The 23,101-nt window shown below is 35.0% G+C and overlaps 2 protein-coding genes across 6 annotated transcripts in view; one reads left to right on the top strand and one right to left on the bottom strand.

Moving 5' to 3' along the window:
- Positions 1 to 21,364, top strand: part of TRAPPC13 (trafficking protein particle complex subunit 13) — a 26,668-nt gene extending 5,304 nt beyond the window's left edge. The window contains exons 2-13 of one of the 4 annotated variants that reach the window (XM_050986544.1): positions 1,058 to 1,126; positions 2,002 to 2,101; positions 3,268 to 3,352; positions 4,789 to 4,916; positions 5,043 to 5,115; positions 8,310 to 8,354; positions 10,740 to 10,757; positions 12,876 to 13,009; positions 14,145 to 14,343; positions 17,284 to 17,384; positions 18,042 to 18,189; positions 18,285 to 21,364. In XM_050986544.1, the coding sequence (XP_050842501.1) occupies positions 1,058 to 1,126; positions 2,002 to 2,101; positions 3,268 to 3,352; positions 4,789 to 4,916; positions 5,043 to 5,115; positions 8,310 to 8,354; positions 10,740 to 10,757; positions 12,876 to 13,009; positions 14,145 to 14,343; positions 17,284 to 17,384; positions 18,042 to 18,189; positions 18,285 to 18,389 (1,205 nt within the window). In that variant the 3' untranslated portion in view covers positions 18,390 to 21,364. Of the gene's footprint in view, positions 1 to 1,057; positions 1,127 to 2,001; positions 2,102 to 3,267; positions 3,353 to 4,788; positions 4,917 to 5,042; positions 5,116 to 8,309; positions 8,355 to 10,739; positions 10,758 to 12,875; positions 13,010 to 14,144; positions 14,344 to 17,283; positions 17,385 to 18,038; positions 18,190 to 18,284 lie in introns of all 4 variants that reach the window. The other 3 variants (XM_050986543.1, XM_050986546.1, XM_050986545.1) reach the window with 3 other exon arrangements.
- SGTB (small glutamine rich tetratricopeptide repeat co-chaperone beta) overlaps positions 19,755 to 23,101 on the bottom strand; it is a 23,988-nt gene continuing 20,641 nt past the window's right edge. For both annotated transcript variants that reach the window (XM_009098179.4, XM_050986548.1), the window contains one exon: positions 19,755 to 23,045. In XM_009098179.4, the coding sequence (XP_009096427.1) occupies positions 22,934 to 23,045 (112 nt within the window). In that variant the 3' untranslated portion in view covers positions 19,755 to 22,933. The remainder of the gene's footprint in view (positions 23,046 to 23,101) is intronic.

Genomic DNA, 23,101 nt, shown 5'->3' with positions numbered 1-23,101 from the left:
ATAGCTGTACAAAAGTACAATAAAAATAAACTCACTAAACCTGAGTCAGTGCAAAGGTCTTGATTAACTTGTTGCAATAAGAGAAATCCTTTTGGTTTATTTTTTAGTTTTAATTGGTGTTTTGTTTGTTAAGTTTCAAAGAAAAAAGCCCTAATAGTTTTTACATATTCAGATTAACACCTAAAATTACAAATGCTCAATTTGTTTTCATTAATGCCTACATAAATAATAAGCTATATATAGGTTTAGGGCCTTTGGTTAATTTGAAGAGGGAGAAATTCTTTTAAGTACTAGCACCTAAAACTGTTATTTAAGTGAAAATAATGTAATTTTGAGTGTGAGTTAAATACCACTTTGAAAATACCACTTACTTGAAGTAGTGGTTTTTTTTAATAGGAAAATCTTAATGATTTTCATTTTGTCAGTATCGATAAAATAGCTTTGTTGTGTTTTCATGAGGTTTTTTTGCTGGTTTTACTGGTTTGAGTTTAAAGTTTGTGATTAGAGAAAAAGCAGTGGTTTAAATAATGTATGTTTTTAGTATTGTAACTCTACCTTGTGTGAGTGTTATAGGTTAAGATGTTAATGCCATTTCTAATAGACTGGTGTTTGACTGAAAGGGTCCCTACGAGTTGTCATGTCTCATTCTAGGGCAACAAGGATCACAGGACAGGCACTTAAGCTGGAAAAGTCTACAAACAAATGAAACAGATATACTTCTGAAGACCACAAAGCACTTAATGCTGTAGCAGGTGTAGACCTCTAGCGCATAAAATTGAAAGCAGTAGATGAGTAGGTTAGTTCACCAGGATAGAAAGCAAGAGGAAGCAATGGCATTCTTGGATCTTAAAATAGCAGGGTGGTTTTTTTTTTTAATTGCCAAAAAAATTACTGTATTTTGAAACGCCATGTGATTCTTTTTCAGGCTGAGACTTATTTGGTGGTTGTGATTTGTTGGGTGGTTTTGGTTTTTCTTGTGGAAGTTGAAAAACAAAATTAAAAATAGTTGTTTGATTGACCAATTTTTTTGGTTTGTTTTTTTTTTTAATTTTTGCAGTGATGAGGCTAACCAAACCTACCTTGTTCACTAATATTCCAGTGACTTGTGAAGAAAGAGATTTGCCAGGTAAGTCTTTTCTACTGATTGATTATTATGTATGTTTTGCTGAGTTTAAGCAGCGTGAACATCTAACACTGAGTCATGACCTCCCATAGACTCTTACCTGAAACAGAAATGTACTTAAGATTTGGTAATAGCTAAAGGAAAGTACCAAGGTGCACTCTATAGCTCTTGACCTGTATCTCTGGAAGATTGGTGATGATACTCAAGCAAACACATGACCTCAAAGTCTGAGCAATTGATATACGCAGTGAGATGCATTTCTGTGAGAGAAATGTGTGAGTGGAGAAAGATTGGCATTACTATATTTTTTTTTAATTTGGAGAAAAGGCCCTGGTAGTTAGAACCAACACATGAATGTTCTGTGGAAAAACAATCTTGCAAGAATCACTGGTTTTGAGTTGCATTATGCTTGGTGTGCCCTCATGAATTGGAAATCCTGGGTTGTCTGCCAGAAATAGTTGGAGTCTTGAAGTCAAGTATAAGAGAGTCAAAGAAAAGATTCAAGAAGAAGGGTTGTGTGGAAATACTAAGCAAGCAGGGGAAGGAAGGACGTGAGGTTGATTACTTCTGTTATGTGATGTGGTTTAGATAGATAGAATTTCTCTCAAAATTCAGTGTTAATTTGAGCAATGCCTTTCAGATTGTGTACTTCAGTATGTATATACTGAGTAAATTATTGGACGCAAGTGTCTTGAAGTTAAATAATAACTTATAGGCAGGCTTATGAAAATATATTTCATCCCTAAATAAGTTTATTGTAGAAGAAACGTATCTAAAATAAACTACATCTGAGTAAGTGATTATGTGGCTAACTTAAATGTAGACAAAACTTTGGACTAAGCAAATATTTAATTAATAGGAACTTGACATTTTTACAGGTAATCTATTTAACCAGCTCATGAAAGATGACCCTTCTACTGTAAAGGGGGCTGAAACTTTGATGTTAGGAGAAATGCTGACTTTGCCTCAAAATTTTGGGTAAGAATAAATGATTGTAACTGGAATATGCAAGGTTTAGGATTCATTTGGTTTAGGATTCATGCTGCTCTTTCTGTTTGAATACCATTGTTCTGCAACAAGATGTTCAGTCATTTGAAAATAATATGTGGCTTGATTTATGGATATATATGTGTGTGCTGCCTGATGTTTCATGTCTGTAGCCTGACTGAACCTAATAAGCACTGAAAGTTGAAAGAGATTTTCAGCTGTGGGTGAATTTCTAAGATAATGCACTACTATAAATCACATGTTATGCTAATGGAGTTTACTACTGTGATTTTTTGAGGGTACTGAAAGCCATCTTCTCATTCCTTTTAGCTAGAAACAATTCTGATTTGTTTGTCCTCTTTTAAAACTGTCTTAGAAGGATGATTTCAGAAGTATGGGTGTGCAAGTGCCAGTTTTCTTCTATGGTTTGGTCTGGCAAATGTGTATGTGTGTGAACTTAAAAATGTTTCAGTGAAATGTTCTGGTTTTTAATAACTGTTACTAAAAATATCCCTTCTCCTCCCTTCTCTTCCCTTCTCTTCCCTTCTCTTCCCTTCTCTCCCCTTCTCTTTCTCTCCCTTCCTCCTTCTCTCCCCTTCTCTCCCTTCTCTCCCCTTCTCTCCCCTCTCGCCCCTTCTCTTCCCCTTCTCATCCCCTTCTCTCCCCTTCCGCCTCTCCCCTTCTCTCCCCTTCTCTCCCCTTCTCTCCCCTTCCATCCCCTTCTCCTCCCTTCTCTCCCTTCTCTCCCCTTCATCTCCCCTTCTCTCCCGCTTCTCTCCCATTTCTCTCACCTTCTCCTCTCCCCTTCTCTCCCCTTCTCTCCCCTCTCTTCCCTTCTCTCCCCTTCGTCTCTCCCCCTTCTCTCCCCTTCTCTCCCGCTTCTCTTCCCCTTCTCTCCTCCCCTTCTCTCCCTTCCTCTCTCCCTCCCCTCTCCGCTTCCTCTCCTACTCCCCTCCTCGTTCCCCTCCCATCCTTCCTCTTCCTCTCCTTCCACTCCTCTCCTCTCCCTCTCCCCTCTCCCCCCCCCTCTCCCTCTCTCTCTCCCCTCCTCTACTCCCCTCCTCTCCCACGTCGCCCTCGACTCTCCCCTCTCCTCTTTTTCTCTTTTTTTCTCTTTCTTTTCTCTTTCTTTTCTCTTTTTTCTCCCGAAATACAGAAAATATATTTTTGGGAGAGACATTTTCCAGTTATATTAGCGTGCACAATGATAGCAATCAAGTTGTCAAGGACATACTGGTGAAGGTATGTGAAGAAAACCCACTTATAAAAGATTTATAAAAAAATAAACCACAATTATTATATTTTCTGAGAATATATTGTATGTTTTAATGCTAATACAAGAGTCTTTAGGAAATATGTATTCCTTTTTCCAATCCAGAATATATATCTGGAAATTGGGAAAGAGTAAGAATAGAATAATTATAATTATAATAGAATTATGATTCTAGAATAATTGCATAAAAATAGCAATTATTATATAAATCTTCAAAGATTAAAATGAAAAAACTAAGATTGTGTCAAAAAATTGATTATTACAGCATTAGATATTATCATAGCATTATATATAAATAAAAGTATAAATATATAAATATATATATAAAATATATATCTATAAATAAAAATATACAAATATATATATTAAAATATATGTATATATATAAAATCATAGTGTTTAGGTTGAACAGTTCCATTTGAGGTCACCAAATGGAACTGTTAATCCAGCATTGCCCAGTCCATTGCTAAACTGTGTCCCTAAGTTCCACATCTGCACGGTCTCCTGCAGGGATGGTGGCTCAACCACTTCCCTAGGCAGCCTGTTCAATGCTTGACAACCCTTTTCGTGAAGAAATTGTTCCTGCTATCCAATCTAAACCTCTCCGGGTGGAACTTGAGGCCATTTCCTTTTCCTCCAATTGTTTGTTATTTCTTAGAAGAGACCAACTCACACCTGGTCTCTTCTCACCACCTCAGTCATCTTTCATGTAGTTGCAGAGAGCAGTAAAGTCCCTCTCCTGAGCCTTTTTCTCCTGGCTAAACACCCCCACCTCCACTGACTTTCTTTGCACATGCACCCCTCTATTTAAAATTTCTCTGAACAATTAGTGTAGCTAAACTTCCACAGCTAAAAAATGGAGTTACACTCATTTATCTTCACTTCAAATGAGATCTTCAGTTCCCTGTGAAGCATGCACTGATCTGTATATTGTATTCATTTTTTTCTAGACAATTGGGGTTTTATGTTTACTGAACAAATAAAACAGTAGAAGTTTCAGAAGTCATTGTGGAATTCAATGTAAAAAGTAAATAGAGATTTTGTAAGCTGTATGGTAAAGGACTGGACTATTTATATGTTTTACAGATTTAGCTTTGTAAGTATCTCATCACCTTAATATATGTCACCTTAATATATGTCAGAAGGTGTCTGAGTTAAGAATATCACCGAATATTATGAGCTGGAAGGGGTCCAAGGATGAGTCCAGCTCTTAAGTCAGTAGCCCACACAGGGATCAAACCCACAGCCTTGATGTTCTGACCAACTGAGCTCTTAGAATCTGTGTGAAAACATATAGGGCACAAAATGCTCAGTGAAACCTAGTACTTTATAACATAAGTTACTTTTCTTTAATACAACTTAAACAGCTGTAGTTCTAGCTGATGCTTTGTTTTTCCATCCCTAGGCTGATCTTCAGACAAGTTCTCAACGTTTGAACCTTTCAGCTTCTAGTGCTGCAGTGGCAGAACTTAAACCTGACTGTTGCATTGATGATGTGATCCATCATGAAGTAAAGGAGATAGGAACACACATGTAAAATTTTAACTTTTTCTATTATTAAATGAGCTTAAATGAAACTGAAGTACATGTATGCTATTCTGCTTTTGATATAGCACAAGATTTAAAGTAACACAGCTTTTTTTATTTGATTTTTTTCAGCTTAGTTTGTGCAGTAAGTTATACTACTCAGACTGGAGAGAAGATGTACTTCAGAAAGTTCTTCAAATTTCAGGTACTTTGTGAAGTATTTTACTCTACTTTTAGTAAGTGTGTGAGTCTGGAAAACGCATTTTAAAACATTTGATACTTCATAAGCACTTTTATGTATCAAAAATCCATTCCCTTTTAAAAGTGAACCATTTAGAGCCACTGCTTCAGACTTCCCACACACTGATGTTTTCCAATTACTACACAGTTAAACATCTCAGAACTAATAAATATTACATCTAATAAGTTTTACTAATTTATTGAGAGAAAGATGTACTCTTAAAAAGTCCCTTTTTATAGCAGACAGTTCTATGACTGTTTTTAAACAGAACAAGTATTGGTCATTCTGGCTTTGACACATCCGACCAAGCTTGTATCATAAAGTTCTGATTTTTCTTTTGGTGTGTGTAACCATATTAAACTGGAATTAAATAGTTTGGTTTTTAGAGGAATTTAAGTAAAGAAGTCTATTGTGTTATATCCAATACTGACAGAAGTAATTGACAGAATTTAAACCTTTTCTTCCATCACACAAATTTCAAGACTTGCGGTAAGAGTGACTAAGGAAAGCAAGAAACTAATCTGTGGGCTGGTTCTGGCAAGAAGGAATCTGTTTCGTGTGTATTTCATGGATGTTTAATTTTTTAGAGAAATATATTGAGACTTGGATATTGCTGGACTGATTTTCATGGAATAGAGGATTACATGACAGGCTTTACTGAATTCATTTTTAGATACTCTGGCAGAGTGTCTGGTAATACAGGAGCATTATATAGTTTCATCCTAAAGTTGTTTCAGGGGAGGTTTGGGTTGTATACTAGGGGAAGGTTCTTCACTCAGAGGGTTGTTGGACACCAGAACAGTCTTGCTAGGGAAGTGGTCACAGTGCAAAGCCTGCCAAAGTTTTCATGAAGCATTTGGACCATGCTGTCAGGCACATATTCCTGGAGGTTGGACTTGATGTCTTTGTGGTTATCTTCCTACTCAGGATATTCTGTGGTACTATGGGGTGATTTCGTTTTGCTATTTGCTAGTATTCTATCTAGATACTTCAGAGAAAAATAATTTCAGTCTTTAGAACATTAAATTGCCATGCTTTAGAAAGAACACTTGAATGCTGTTAGTAGTCCTTACCTGGCCTTGAAATGCCGGGTATAATCAAAGGTGTTTCCTGACAATCCTAGGGAAAATGGTTCCATATAAATTTTTGTGTTGCTCTCCTTCTGAAGCTAGCATCTCTGTAGAGTTTCTTCATCTTTCTTGAAGTTAATTTTCATCTTTGTGTGCTTTGTCGTGCTTTCCTTATGACATTGCTTCCCTTTCCAATTCTCCATGATTTTCCTCTGTTGAGTGTTCTGTTTCTCTGTCCCCTCTAGGCTTTCTATGATTGCATACACATGCATGTGCAAGCTTCAGATCTCATCTTTTCTCTGTTCCCTAATGTTCTTCTTGTCAGAGCTTTGTACAAGATTTGTCTCCTTTAGATTTTGTATGCAAACATATTTGTGCAGATTTTTGGGGGTTCTGCATGCATATATAATTGCCATGGTTTTTAACTGAACCCAGCACAGGCAATTGAATTGTCAAAACATTGGAAGCCAGCTGTCAAATATGAAGCCCTTCATTCAAAGGATGAAGCATAAGTACACATACACTTCCTTATAGTTCTATAAATACTCTCTGATTCATTATGAGAAAAATGTTGCACTGAGAATTTTGGCTGTTGGTTTTTAAATTTGACATGGAGACACCAGTAGCAAACCTGAGAATGAACAAAAAGGAGTGTTACAGAAAACTGAACTATGTCTTTACAGTGAAAATTCATGGCTGCTAGTGATTGAGATGTCACTAGCTATTTAATAATAAAAAAAATACTCTTTTACAGATTCTCAGATTTTTCAGTTACATTTTCTAGCATCTTTTAAGTTGAACTGGTGTTAGTTGGTTTGAATCATTCTTTTTTTAAACCAATATATGTAGTTTTATACTGCTTGATAGTGCTGTTCTGTTCCAAAGCTTTCTCTAAGTAACAGCATTATGCTTTCATGGAGAAAGAATGATTCCTTCTAGGATTGGGTGGTTTTGAACCTCACAATAATTTTTTGTATTTTACTGGAGTGCCAGATGAAATTTACTGCAATAAATGGAAAGACTGTTTATCAGAAGATAGAGAAAAAATTCAGCATGTTGGAAAATTTATAAGCTCACTGAAGAAAAATACTTGACAGAAAAAAAATCTTCTTTCAACAAACAAAGACTAATTAAAATTTTTATCCCTTTTTTTTACTAGGGAAAGTTTGTAATGAATACTTGAAAGATTTGAACTTTAAGTATTTTAGAATTATGAAATACCTGTGAAGACAGCTTTTTGATCTTGAATTCTTCAGGGCTAAAAAATTTGTTGACAACTTGGAACATTAGAGGTCTCTCAGGATGCAGTGATATGCAAACAAAAAAAAATTCCCTTTGTAATGGGAAACAAGTGTCTTCAGAAACAAAATTTAAATTTGTTTTCTTAGAAGTATGATAGATGATTTCTTTCAGTTACATCACAATTTATATGCTTCATATTTGAATGTGTGAACTGCAGTAGCTTTATGCACAAAATTCAAGCATTAAGAACCAACACTTTATAATCATATTTTATATCATTGAGTTTTCGTCTTTTGCCTATTGAATCTCAGAGATTAATATGATTTATTATTTTATATATTATGATTTTCTTTAATTTCTTGAAACAGTTGCATTTTCAAGAAGTAGGTGAAGGCTAAGAAAGCTTAACGAATGGATAGTTCTCTGCTTCATTTATGTTTAGAGAAGCTGTTAGTAACTTTTGTTACAAAACTCTGAAGGACTTGTAAATGTTAGATAGTTCTTGCTCACCGTTGAAAACAAATGCAGGACCCAGGATGGATATAGTGTTATTTTAAACACACAGATCTACTTAGAGCGCTGGATTTGGGCTGTTTTGTAAGAGGCCAGTGCTTGGGTAGAGAATTACTTGTTTTCAGTATGAGGAGACTGCTTAGTATGCATAAGTAAGAAGCAGCCAGGATATACTCTTGATTCTGTCATATATTCTGTCATGCACCTGCTATGTGTACGATCAAAAAGAAAAATAACACTTTTTAGTAAGAGACCCTGGTACTTCAAAAGAGTCTATGCCGAAGTTGTCTGAAAAACCAATTGTCAATCTGTCTTTTTTTCCATTTCATTCAGGTTCTTAAACCACTAGATGTGAAAACCAAATTCTACAATGCAGAGGTGAGAACTGTGTGTATTCAGGTTTGTTTAGGCATGCTGGGTTTGTTACTTAGATTAAATTCAAAGAGCTTTGTAAGTACACCTTTCTGAGAAAATTGATCAGTTCTAATGGAAAAACAGTGGTAGATATATATTGTATAGTTTAAAAATTGATAGGCTTTTGATGAAGGGCAAAAGAGATGTCAGGACCTTAATGTAGCCGACTAACAATTTTGCATATATTTCAGTTTCTCATGGACTCAAATACTTTCAGTTATTGCTTGTATGTTTAGGCTAATAGAGTACTTATTTTACGGGAGATTAATAGTTCATAAAGGAGATGACAATTTATCAGAGTGGGGAAAATTTAAATTTAAACTACTTAAATTTATATTTTCCCTATGTAACTATGACCCTTCAGTTCAGTAATTAAAGTTTTAGGCTTGTGACAGTTACACACAGTGCTTCTAAACTACATGACCTTATATATGTCTTGCATAATTATTTGGACATACATCCATGCCTGCCTTTGTCTCTTTATGGGAAGAATTTGGTACATATCTTTAGGCCATAGGCTGCAAACCATACATTGACCAGGTGTGAGGTACCTGAGCAGGATTGGAGCATAAACACATAGCACTGGTTGAGCCCTTTATAGAGCTGCTATTATCTGTAAGTGAGAATGTCTGGAAATTTCTTCTGATGTGATTTAAGAACAAAAACAGTTCTAAGAAATTAAGTAATTTCTCTGGGAGCAAAATATATCTCTTGTTTTGTCGGCAGATTATATTATTGTTTATCTGGAGGGAAAAGAGGGACAGATATCTTAAATGGTGCTGTCTTGCTGTCTCTTCATACTTCATGTGTAAAGTTTGTGATGAAGCACCTTTCTAAGATAATTCTGGGCAAATTTTTTACATAGATAAATTTTTTTTTTTTAATTTTCACAGTAGTTATACTGAGCTGTCTTGATAAGGGTCTTACTTAACTCTCAATTAGCTACCAATTCTTCATGGTAAAAATCTATGAGAAGCTTTGGTGTTTGAGCTGGTACATGTAGGTTTGGGTTTTGGAGGTATTTTTGTGATTTTTCTTTTCCACTCTGGAGTTTTTAAGAGGATCTTTGATACCTTTTGTTCTTCTCATTCATGAATTTATGCAATTCCCGTTACCATCTTACCTATTCAATTAACTGAAAAAAATTTTTAAAAATTATTTTGGATTATATTAAATGAGAAATTTCCATTTGTCTAGCAAACTGGTATAGTAGCACTCCTGTCTAATTTCTGAAAGTACGTAAAGTGTTGCTATGTCTTGTGACCATAGAATTCAATTAACTTCTAAAAACCTAGAAGTAAGTCTATGGTTAGCTGTTGTGTTTGATACTACATTGCTGTGAAAGCCCCAAGAAATTCATCCTGACTATTATCCTTGAGAGCAGGGAAGAAAAAAAATGGTACGTGTCAGTTATTAGTTAACTAAAGATCTCTAAAGGTTGACTAACCAGTTAAACTGATAATCATATCATTAAGATTATGGATGTGATGCTGTCTATTCATAATGACTGTTACTAAAACTGATTTCTATTAATAGTCTAATGATAATCCATAATTTAATTTCTTCTAAGACAAGGAATGATGCTGAACCTTAATCTTCTTGCTTATTGCTTGTATTGCAGTAGCACCCAAATGGAGTTGATCACTGAAATTTATGCATAGAACACATGCCCTGTTGCCCTAACCTGCTGCAGTCCTGGGATTGAATTACTCTCTGACTTTAATGTGCCTTGAAAAAAGGCTCTATAAAAGGTTCTGTTCCTGCAAGCATGCACAGGGAGGTGGACAACAAAGTTTGCAATTGAAGTTGGGTTTTTGGATTGATGAATATTCTAAAAAGAGTTTTTCTTTATATTATGCCAAATTTTGTTATAACTTGCAACATAGTAGCTTTGCTAGGATACATTACCACATTATTTTTGAGACATTATATATGAGGATGCTTAAAATTATAAGGTGACAAGGACTGTTTTTCCATTTCATGTACAACCCATTGCATGGATTGAAATATGGGATGAACTTTAAACTTACTCAAAAACTAACTCTTTATTTTTTGAGTCAGTTTATTCTACCATATCTTGTCTGTGACTTGTGTGCCTTAAGCTCTACTTTGGATTGGTTCTGAAGCAAAGCTAGTAAATCATGTAACCATACTAGCTATAAGTTATTAGAAATGTAGTTGTCATCTTTGTTTGCATCCATTTTATTTGTTTCTGTCTTACTAATGCTATCTTGTTTAAATGGTGCAAAAAAATGCAGAAATGCATTTTGTTTGGAAGTTAGCCTCCTTTTTCTTTAACATTTAACCCTAATTTCTCTAATGTGTTCTTTTTTTTTATTTTCCCATTAGAGTGACCTCAGTTCTGTGGTAATTTTTATTTATTTTTTTATAAATATGTATGCTTTTTTAATTGCTTAACTGTCTCTGTGCTTGTTATTGACATTCTTTACAAACATAATGGAAAAGCAATGTTTGTTCTGCATATCATAAAGGGATGTGTTCTCGTCTTTATATGTGCAGCTAATTATTTAAATGGTTAGCTCTTTCTTTAACACCCATTGTTGAAACTAGAACTTGATATCTACAGATTCTTGTGGAGATTTTCCAATAAAATACCTCAACCTTATCTATTATTTGAAAAGAGAATTTATTTACTTCTAAAATTTTTCTTGTTTTGACCCATGGAAATGTAGGTTTCACTACAGCACTGCTTGTGTAAGCTGTGACAGAACTTTTCACATTTGGTTGGTGGAGACAGTGGGTTTGAGGAGAGAGCAGCAGTTGGATGTTCTTTCTTCCTTTGGCTAGCTGGAACTGCACTTCACAATTTTAACTGCATGTAACAGTTGATTGAGTTACTTCTGCAGTCTGATTTCACTTGGCGTGCCTTGTACTAAAATAAACTGCATATTTTGACAAGTATTTTTTAAAAAAATATGTAATACTAAATCAAATTAGGAATAACACTAAACTAACTTGCTTTTTCATTATGCTGCTTGTTTTTTCTTTTCCCTTTCAAATTAGCTTTTCTAAACTTCTGCCTATGGTTACTGTTTTGAAAACTACTAAAATTTGGGTAAATGGGAACTTTGAGCAATGGATTTATGGGATATAAATGGTATCAATTCAAGTGGCAGTCAGGCAGTAGTAGTAATGATTACCGAGAGCCATGTTTTAGTTCAGGTTATTTCCAGTTCCTACAAGCATGAAGTGTCTCTGTAACCTGTTGAGTTTGCACAGTTTTCATTACTATATAGATGCTGCTTTGTATTTAATGTGTTTATAAGGCAATATAAAAAGTTACACAACCATTCTGTATTTCTCCTTCTAACACAATTTTTTGAGACAAAACATATTTTGGCAATTTTGTCCCACTTTTCTTTTATAATTTACAAGCAGGACTCCATTTATATAAAGAATCATTTATTTACACTGATCAAAAAGAAACTGTAAGTTTTGTTCCACCTTCCCCACAAAGTACTTTCTTAAAATTTATCATAACAAAATACTCAAACTGCTTCAATCTGAATCTGTAGAATAAACTATTTCAGTTGGAAAGGACCTACAAGAATCACTTAATCCAATGGCCTGAATCAGTGACTGTTGTAAATGCAAATTTGGTATCCCTCTTTTTTTAAACTGGCACTTCTTTAATTGTGGTTTTCACTTTTCTGGGGACTCATATCCCTAATAGACTGAGTCTTCCATAATTATTCTATCCTGGAATTTTTAGACATGGAAGGTGACTTCACTGGTCTGCAATTCCACAAAAGAAGTGAGGCAGAAACTACTTTAGTCCCATGATTTTTCATCATCTGAAGTTTAACAGTCTATAGCTTTCATTTTTGTACTAGAATTTGTCCTTCGATACCACCTTGAGGCATTAGCTTCAGATATTCTGAAGATAGAGCACCAGTTAAATTGTTGGATGCATACAAATATTGGTAACCTTTGGCATGATGCAGCTGAGTGAGAGACGGGGCTGGATTTTGCATTTTAGCTAGAATGCTAGTATTTAATAATAAAAGCTCAGAGCATGAACCTGAACTATTTTACTTCAGTTAAAGAAAAACACACATATTTACTTGATTTTTTTATACAGCTTGATGCACTAGTGATCTGGCTTGGCATGTTCTTGTGCACTGCAATTCCTTACTATTTATTCCATTTTTTTAATAATTTGGATAAAAGCTTGAGTTCCTATTAAGTTGATGAAAGTCTTGGGAAGTGGTGATTTAATGCATTACAAATAAGCAATAGCTAGAATACAGCAAAATTATCCCACATCCATTGTTTGGCAAGATATCTGTTGACTAACACTTTTGCTCCTGTTGTTAATGGGATTAAGGTTTTTTCTTGCATTAATTGATTTGATTTGCAGGCATGAACTAAACATGTGTGACTTTTTTTAACAATAGGACTGCCTACTCTTTTTAATAACACTAATCATATTTTCATGAACTTGAACTTTTGATTTTTTTTCAGACAGATGAAGTGTTTCTGGAAGCTCAAATTCAGAATATCACTACCTCTCCAATGTTTATGGAGAAGGTTTCTTTAGAGCCATCTATGATGTACAATGTTGCAGAACTGAACACCGTTGACACAGCAGGGGAAAGGTATGTTTGCATTCAGTACATTTGACTTTGAAATGCTTTGTCTTAATATTTCAGGAGATACAATTTTTTGTTAGTCATTTGTTTATAATAGGAAGATTGTATGTCTTTGCTTGCGTAAAAAGATCAAAATCCTATCTGGAAAATTTGTTACAGTTTTATTTGTGTAGAAACTTATCTTAAAAATCTATAATTCTACCTAATAGAGAAATATCCAGTCTCATCCTCAAATAATTTGTAACAATGATGACATGATAACATGAAAACATACTATTATTTCAGTATCTCCGATTTAAAATGTAACTCAGATCTGGTTTTGACCTGACCTTTGTGTACATATTTAGGATTAGTCAGGTGAGACCTGTAAGGCTTTCTTCCTTATAGGACTCACCTGACTAAGTCCTGTAAGGAAGGAGTTTAACAGTAAACTGCTTACTGTTTTCAGTTGTTCTAATCATGATATATTAAGACAGCACTCAAGGTGGATCAGTGGTACACCCTCATAGAGTTATAGAGTATAAAAATTTTTCATCCTGAAATAAAATAAATTTAATTCAGTTAAACACCTAATACCATAATAACTAAATACATGAAGTTGTGAATTTAACTTTGGCTGTTTGTGCTTTGCTGTTGCTTGGGTTTTTGGAGGTGATGGTTGAATGCTTCAGCAGTAGGGGCTGAAGTGAAAATTCTGTCTTCTCCTTGCCTGTTGAAGGATTCACCAGCAGCATAACAAAGCTTTGTTTTCCAAGTATTTGCATCCACTGTAATGGATTTTCTCCTGAACAGGAATCTTAATTTCATGACATTGAGATTTACTGTGAGAGAAAACAAATACCAGAATAAAAATTACCAGCATTTTTGTTTAAATGTTAAGATGCCAGATATTTCTATGTTATTTCTATATTTCTATGTTATTTCTCTCTGGCTGAGAAGAACAGGTTATTTTATTTCTCCATGGTCCTTGGTGCCACATAAATTCTAGAGATCTTTTCTGTTGTGAAAACAAAAATATTCTGAGTGTTTTACCATGCATACAAATACAATAAGACTTGTGGGGGATGGGGGAAAAAAGTTGGGTTCTTAATTGTCAAAATAGCTGTTTAAATTAAGACCTAGTGGTTTTTTTTCCTTTCAGTGAGTCTACTTTTGGCACAAGGACTTATTTACAACCTATGGATACACGTCAATACTTATACTGTCTAAAACCAAAGCAAGAATTTGCAGAGAAAGCTGGAGTAATAAAAGGTGTAACAGTGATTGGTAAATTAGACATTGTATGGAAGACTAATCTAGGTGAACGAGGAAGGCTGCAAACTAGCCAGCTCCAAAGAATGGTAAGTTTAACTTAGGTATTAATTTAACTTGGCATTCATTTTTAAGGAAACTCAATGAACAATTTTAATAATGACTTGGAAGAGTGCAAGCTGCTTACTTTCTGAGCCTCACGTTTTATTCACACTTTTCCGTATATATTAGAGAGTTATTTCATATATTTCTTCAGTGAAGTGTGGATAAGTTAATGAAGCGAGGATTTTAATTGTCAGAATCCAGTAACCAGTGTGGCAAAATACATTTGTTAGAGTAAAATTAACTGCTTGGATACCATTTGGCAACAAACTGACAAAAGAACCTCTTTAAATGTGCCAGTTCTTGATATGGAAGTTGCTCCCAAGTTCATACAGGCATTTTAACTTGGAGTAACTTTCTTTTATGCATAATGTTATTTATTTTCATGTCCACAGTTTTTATTGAGTCTGTCCTATTCTAGTTTATTTATAAATTGTTCTTGAATTTTGAGTTGTAATTACTTTCTTGCTTAAGTCAGCTCCACAGCCATCTAATGCTTAAACCTAGTTTGTATCTTCTCACTTAAGGATGGTGAGAGAGATGCAGAAGGGTAGTTAAGAAAAACTTTGACAGTTGAATCTCAGTCGAAGTTTATAGAGCTTATAATTGGGTCTCTGCCTCTGTCTCTGCCCCAGTCCCCAGCTGCTAATAGTTGAGCAGTTCTGTAGGCTGACTTGGAGCTAGGCAAGCAAACTTAGATCCTGGAAATCACAAGAAAGTCACTGAAAAGTCACTAAGTCACTAAATGTGTCTTGATTTTTAATTGAAATGTTGAGTGTGTGCAGAAACCCATGAAATCAGAAACTGCCCTTTTCCTAAACTTAGTTCCTCCTGTTACTTTGAAACTTGTTGCTTATTTTTAACAATAAACAGTTTCATTTTCAGTTGACCTTTTCTCTCATTTCTTTTCCCTCCCTAAATCAATATTGTCTCACTCTGCATCATCTTTTATTTGAACCCTTGAGAATTGCATGTGAAGCATGCACTTCAACACTCCAGTTTTGGTCATACATTGTTTTGTGCCTTGTGATTAACAGAAAAATACTATTTTGTGTACTTTGAGCAACATCTGTCTTTAGAAAAGCAGCAGATAGTTGGGTTTTTTCCCTTCTCTGTTGCAGTGTAACTCCCTCTTTTCTCCCCTCATTTTTTAAGTGCTATCAGATTATTTAATTTCTAGACTTTGGCCTGTAATCATTTTCCTCTTAGTCCATTTGCCAGCACTATAACCATTGTTTCCCACCCAGGCTGAGAACTTTACCTCTACTATTACCTGTTTACCTAAATGTCACGGTTTGGAATAGGAGGAAAATTTAGGGAAGGCAGGTCAGATCAGAAATGCACCTTTGAAACAAGTATCCACACGCCATAATTTGTTGGTTTGGTTGGTTTTTTTGTTGGGTTTTTTGGGAGTGGTTTGTTTGTTTGTTTGTTTTAATGTGGCTTGGTCTTGGAATTCACAACTACAATCTCTTTGGGAGACAATGAACCAGGCAGGTGTCCACAATATGCCAAAAGGTGCTTCACATGCTCACAGGCATTCAGTACAGGACCAAACTAGAACCAGTCTGAAGTTAAGGAACATCATTCTTGAGTAGCACAAGCAGGAAATTTTCTAGTTGATTCCATAATCTGAGCAATTACCTTAGTTCTGGATAAAACCTATGTTACTCCTCTTATTGTTACTTCAAGGCCTCTAACTGTCAGTTCTTGGAGGTATCTCATTTTTGAGTTCAGCAGATATGGTGTGGTATAGGTTTCATCTACTCTGATCCTGTTTTGATTTGGTCAGTTGATGCTAAGTTTAATCTCTGAAATACTGCTCTTATTGTAGGTTTTGTTGTTTGTTGTTTTTTTCCTTAATGTATCTCTGGTAAAAGAAGAGCCTAATGTTAATAGAAAACTACATGTTGTATAATGCATATAATTGTTCCAGTCAGTTCCTCCACCTAATACAGCTGAATATATCTGCATTTTTCTAGAGCTAAATAATGACCTTTCATGCAAGGTTCCAAATGTATATTGCTTGACTAATCTAAGTCCCCATTGGTTTGAGATCCCTTTGCTTATTCTAATGTCCAGTTTAATATGCTTTCTAAAATGTCATCTGTCATTAGTCTGCAGCAAACTTCCTGTGACTAAAACCTGTTCCCAGCCTATCAATCACTGACTTTCTGGACTTCTTTGGAAATATCTTTCTATCACACTGTAAATATAACATTCACTGCAACATCCTTTTATTAGCAGAATTGAAACATGTACAATAACTAAGCCTTGGAAGGCAGGACAAATTTTCCTCTTATTTTTCCCTCATGAGCCATCATTTGTGGGGATTGAAAATCTAAACATGCTTTGTGATCTGCAGGTGGCTATTTGAATCAGCCCTGGTTGGTACTAAGTTATTTACTATAGGTTTATTAGTAGACCATATGAGATGTGTTTGGCTCGTGGATAATTGACAAGTGTTCGTATCATGTGACTTTCTGATTACAATTTACTATTTTGGCAGAGGCAGTGAGGACTGAAATGGCACTTTCTCTTGATTCGTAGGATGTGGAATAGTGGTGGGTTTTTGCAGGGAAGTTTTACTGGTGGTGTCTGCACAGATCTGTTATCTGCCTAAGAAGGGCCTTTGATTAAAGCTGATATTCTCAGGAACTGTATATGGCTATTCAAACTTTAAGGATTTAAACTTTCCTGAAAATGTAATAATAAAGATCATCCTTATCTGATGAATTGTTAAACCTGTGAAGAAGGTGTTCATCAGTTGAAGAGCTGCTGTGATTTCCATACTAATCAGAAGTACAGTCAATCTTCTCTCTTCAGATTTTTCTTATTCCGCACTTCTTCCAGGAAATGAAAACTTCAGTAAAAACTTCAGTTTCCCTATCCAACATCTGAGAATATACATTCTTGTTCCTTCCCAGGCTCCTGGTTATGGTGATGTAAGGCTTTCATTGGAGACAATACCAGATACTGTAAATTTGGAAGAACCTTTTGACATTACATGTAAAATAACAAATTGCAGGTAACAATATCATGTGATTCTCTTACTTTTTCCTTAGTGGGTGAGTTGTGGCTGGTTTTGTTTTATGTTTCTGTACTTCCTCCTGAAGCTACTTAAACCTGGTCTTTACTATAATTTGTGGCAACACAAAAGTACTTGAAACACAGAGACTAAAAAAAACTCCAAGGAAAGAACTACAACTAAAAAACTTATATCACGATCTATTAATAAGTTACTACTAGGAGATAGCCAGAATTTTGCAGAGAAATTCCAAGCATCTGTTTGCAATATTATTTATGATTGTACCTCATAGTTAAATCACAACTCATTTTAGGGTTGTAAGAATGACATTTGAATGAAGTAATTCTAAATAGAAGTTAAGCCCAGAGACTAAAGCATGTATCTGGCCTGCACCTGCTTCTCATTAAAAACTTGTAGTCCATCCAAATATTATTTTATCCAATATTGCTAAACCTATGACAGGATGCTTGTCTCAAAGAGAGCTGTCTGCAGCTGAATTACTGTGCATCACAATAAATACTGCTTGCCACCTTATAATTATTTATGAATCTTGATTAGTAGTATCCTGCATAATAATCAAGCTTTTAGATGTCTACAGTCTTTGAATGCTTAAAAAAGCCCAAAGGTTTATTCTTGTTTTTTGATTTCCACTAGCAGTGAAAGGACTATGGATCTGGTTTTAGAAATGTGCAATACTAATTCCATACACTGGTGTGGAGTTTCAGGAAGGCAACTTGGAAAACTGCACCCAAGTTCATCCCTCCATCTTGCACTTACATTGTTGTCTTCAGTGCAAGGATTGCAGGTAAGTTATTAGCACAGTTTTGTTGTAAAAGAGCTGTTTTATAATATTAAAAGTTCTTTCTAATAACAACTCTTATAAATATTTTCCCCTTCTAGAGTGTCTCTGGCCTGAGACTTACAGACACATTTTTGAAGAGAACATACGAGTATGATGATATTGCACAAGTCTGTGTAGTATCTTCAGAAATCAAGCAAAGCTGAGGAAAAAAAAAATCTGTAGTTTTACTGGAGTTTTTTTTGACTAACTTCTTGATGTTTTTGCATTCGGCTGTTCTAAAATGAGTACAAACAAAATCAAATCCCTACATAGCTGTAAATGTGATAACGATTATTTGAGCATTTCTTGAATGTTTTCAAATCTTTTAAAACATGCATAAGCATTTTATCTACTAAAAATAAAACCTTTGAAAAAAGTGTAGTTCTAGCAAATCATATTGCCTGTACATCATCTCAGGACAGGGGGATGAGATTGATAAAAAGGCTAGCTAGCATTTTGTGCTTTTTTTTCTTATTTAAAATTTTTAAAAGTATTCAAACCCTTTTAAAATCATGGTTCTGACAAGACTACTTCAGTTCAAAAGAACTGACCTTTTAGAGACAAGTTCCTGGAATCCAAATCCAAAAAAAAAAATAATACGGGGTACCTGGAATGGCAGTGTGTTTGCGTGGTACATATATAGCCATAGGAAATAAAACCTGATAAAGGCATGAGATGAGAGAGTGCAGCTGGCACTGCTAGAGGCACTTGGACCTAGGAATTAAGAGTATAAGCCAAAGACTGTGTTGGTTGTGGCTCACTCTTTGAAGAGGAAGCAATACAGCAAATCTGTCCCAATTATTTGCTGTCATGAGCAGAGTTGTGCATCCCTGCAATACAGGACATGCTGTTAATAGGCATGTTATTTTCCAATTAGTAGGGAACTGAAAACTAAAATAGTAGAACTCAGGTAGTTTTTTTATTGTTAAAATAAGGTCATGACAATTCTTTCCATTCCAGAAGCAATTAGATAGATTTTTAAGGAAAAACAAAAGGAAAAAAACCGCCCTGCATTGCTGCCTTAGATCAAGTTCTCTAAAGCGTATACAGGAAGAAGTTTTAGGCCTGGTTAAGCACTATTATGTGCTTTTCCCTAGCTTTATTTTGACAAAAACTGGAAATATTTTTGGCTGAAATAGCTATGGTTACCCAGAGGTAGCTATTTAGTAGATAAAATGGCAACTGTCTTTCCTAGTTTAACAATAGGTGAACTAGTGTTAAAGACTCTAATCAGCAGCTTGTATTTCTCAGCTACCATGTTGGCACTTAGCAACTTTATAGTTAGTTTTGACACTATTTTGCTTAAGGCTTCCCATGTATAAAATCTTAAGAGTAGTATTCAGTGTTAAAATATTGGATAAATTGAGGACCAGCTTTGTATATTGAGGGACTAAGTCCATACAGGAAAGAATAAATTAGAAATGTATCCTGCCTATGTGATAAAATCCAACCAACATGAACAGGTATATAAAGAATGCAATTTACCTGTTACTTGAGATACATAAAAAATTAAACCAGAAAACCACAACTTGACGGACAAAAAAAGTATATTATTTTATTTATAATATATCTTTGAGTTAAACTACACAAATTGAAGGAGATGTAACCACATGGCAGTAAGAGGTAGGAGAGATACAGAAAGAGTAGACAAGTTGCATTATACTAGTATGACTTTCTGTTGCCATAAAACAATCTACTCACAGTTACAGAGCTAGTTCTATCTCAGTATGCATGAGTGATTTTACTTTGCACTTGTTACAAAATCAAGAGTGCAACTGAAACAATTTATAAGCTGAATATTTCATTAAGTGTCTTTATGATGATAGTTAGAAGAATATACTCCCATGCAAGCAGGTTACAGGAGTTCACAATCGATTGCAAAATACTTTCTTCTCTAACAAATTATCATACTTATACACTGATGGAACAGTTATGATACAAAACCAATTAGGTGTAAATGCGGATTTGCTCAGTTGAATGATAAACTGCAATTGATCTTAAATTAAAGCAATATTTACAGGGTTCGTGGTTTACCACTTTATCTAGCAGAATGAAAAATTTTAGTGCAAGATACAGTGCAGTTACTACACGGGAAAAGATTCCTTCCACACCCTGTGATTAAGACATGTTGCATGACTGAAACAATCTAGGCAATTCAAAGAAAAGCAGACTTTAGCATAAATGACCTCTCTGTTTATGGTTGCAGTGGAAAAGCATGTAATGACAGCTACTGGTTTCACTGTTTTTTGTTTAGGCTATAAAGCCCTTTCTGTTAATACATAAGAAACAGAGAATGTTTACTAGTAGAGTATTGTCAGTTGTAGCACATTCCTGAAGGCTTACCCAATGATGTTAACGTTTTAATACATACTCTGTATTATCTGAAGTAAAACCTAAACAAAACAATATTGTAGCATTCGAAGCGAAAGTTAGAGCTCCATGAAGAAAACTTCAAGAGTAGTTTTCAGGTAACTAACTAATGCTTAATTCCATTTAACCTTGGGGATTGTTCTCCCATAAATCCAGTAAGCTATGGAGCTTGTACTTAACAGTACAAGTACGCAACTTCTTCTGCCCTCTTTGGATCTTAACATACTTTGTAGTTCTTAAGGAAGTCTCATGAGCTTCCTGACACTGTCTCAAAGCAGAAAAGTAACTGCATGAGGATTGCTCTTGCAAAGTGAAAATAATTTGAGTTTCTACAGAGATATGGCAGAGCTGCCCACTCCACCATGGAGTTTTTGGTTCCCCCTATCAAAGTTAGAGAAACACACTTTGGGCAGTTGAAGATATGAAAGAGAATTAAAAGGAACTAGAAAGTTTAACATACAAGGTACAATGCTTCTCTCCTGACACAACACACTATTCCAAGTACACTTTTTGAGCCCACCCAGAGCCTTCATAAAGCTTCCTTCTAAACGGTATTCCTGTCCTACGCAGTGTAATTGAACTTAAGTATGTTTCCTTGAAAGAATAATATTCAGGATCTGAGCTACCTCTGACAAAAGATCCCTTTAGGGATTCTCTTTCTTGTCATCAGATGTTGAGTCAGAAGCTGTTACTTGAAAATATATTTAATGCATTTTAATGCTGTACACAGGCAAGCTATTCAATAAAGTATGAAATGTCTTACAATTTTTTATGTATTAAGCTTTACCTCTTTATTCAATAGATGGTAATATGGACTTCCGAGATTTGTTTTTTCTCCAGTTCCTTTCATTTCTCCTTGGATCAGCATTTTTCTCTCTGGTTTAGTAGGGTAAGATTCAGACCGTAGATGTACAATGATAATTTGTTAGAATCAAGTTTATTACTTAGCCCCAAATTTTGCATTTGCTTCTTCTGGAGGAGCTCTTATGAGGTCTTTATGACCATAAGATCAATTGGATATAAAAACTAAGGTTGAGGACTTTCTGTGTATTTCTCCATTTGGGAGTCTATTGTTACTCCTTCAGACTAAATGGCTATGAGAGATCACTTTGCCTAAAAATTCAAAGCAGGCTCCTCAAATTAGTTTAGATATAGGAAGAGGAAAGTGTGTTGAGAAGGTCCCTGGGCTAAGAACAAGTGTACTTTGTATCACAAAGCAGTGTACACAGTAAACAGAGTTAAAAAATTTTAACATACTAGACATACAGGAGAGCAGCAGTCTTGCAAGAGTAATACTAACTGAGCAAGAAACAAATACTATAGAGTTGAAAAATCTTTAACTTGACTATATAACCATTATTTTAGATAGATATGTGTAATTAAAAAAAATCCCCAATTGTTTAAGCCAGTGATTTATCACACAAGAATAGAAAAAGAATCCTTCTAAGGCAGTTCTTTTTAAAATTTTCAGTACTAGTTATTTGTACAGTCACAGGCTCAGTTTTAGCTTATTACAGTTAAGAATTTTAAGTTTATATTAAATACTGCATACATATGGAATGTAATACAGCTTGCCATGCCTAGGAACATAGTGCCATAATTGTGACCTCCAGGGCTACCATCATGATGTGAGGGTATACATGGCAGTAGAAAATGCTACTACTTTTCTTTCCTTTCCCAAGCCAAGTTCCATTTTGATTTCTGTGCATTATCCTACAGAGAATTATTGTCTTCTCTTTCTCTACAATGCAGTCATCTTCCTCTCTTCTGCCCAATGAAAAGTTGAAAAGTATTTCCTGTTACTCATGAAAGCCCCTCCACAGGATTAAGAAAATGGACTTCTCAAGCATGAGTTTTAAGTACTCTCTATACCAACACTACTTAATGTTCATTATAAAAGGGCACATCAGATGGGCCTATTGTTTCAATATTTCAATACTGTTTAGAAGAGTACCAGTTGTCATGTCTCACCATATGAGTAACATGTCTTTTACATTATCACTTTAGAAGTAGCTTTTAGGCAAGATCAGCACACTACAGAACTCCTTCCCACTCAGTAGCCCTGAAGGTCAATCTGATGCACATACTGAAATGACTTGGGGATTTTGACAAACCACCTATTCAGTGTATTGATTTTCAGAGGAGTAACTGTACATAAACGCTATGTTCCAAGTTATGTGCAAGAGATCTGTTTACCAGATTTATTCTTGTTTGCAAACACACACAAAGAATTTTCTGTCTTCTATTCAAGCAGAAGAGTTACAATGGTGCTTTTGCTACTAACTATGGTATGCATTTTGGGGTTATACATCATTCCAATTCATATGACTTGCTGAAGTCAGGAATGTTCTTCAGTGCTGCCACTCAGATATCGGCTCCGGATATGATTTCTCAGTTGCTCTATGAGCTCAGGATTCTGCTGCTGTATCTGCTGTGCAAACTGCTGCCCCCTGTGTTGAACAGTTTTAAGTGAGCTCAGCAAGTGAAAGCAGCATTTGTAAGAAAA

Source organism: Serinus canaria, chromosome Z (assembly GCF_022539315.1).
Source record: "Serinus canaria isolate serCan28SL12 chromosome Z, serCan2020, whole genome shotgun sequence".
NCBI lineage: Eukaryota > Metazoa > Chordata > Aves > Passeriformes > Fringillidae > Serinus > Serinus canaria.
The sequence above is the reverse complement of the archived record's forward strand: the minus strand, read 5'-3'. Positions and strand labels throughout refer to the sequence as shown.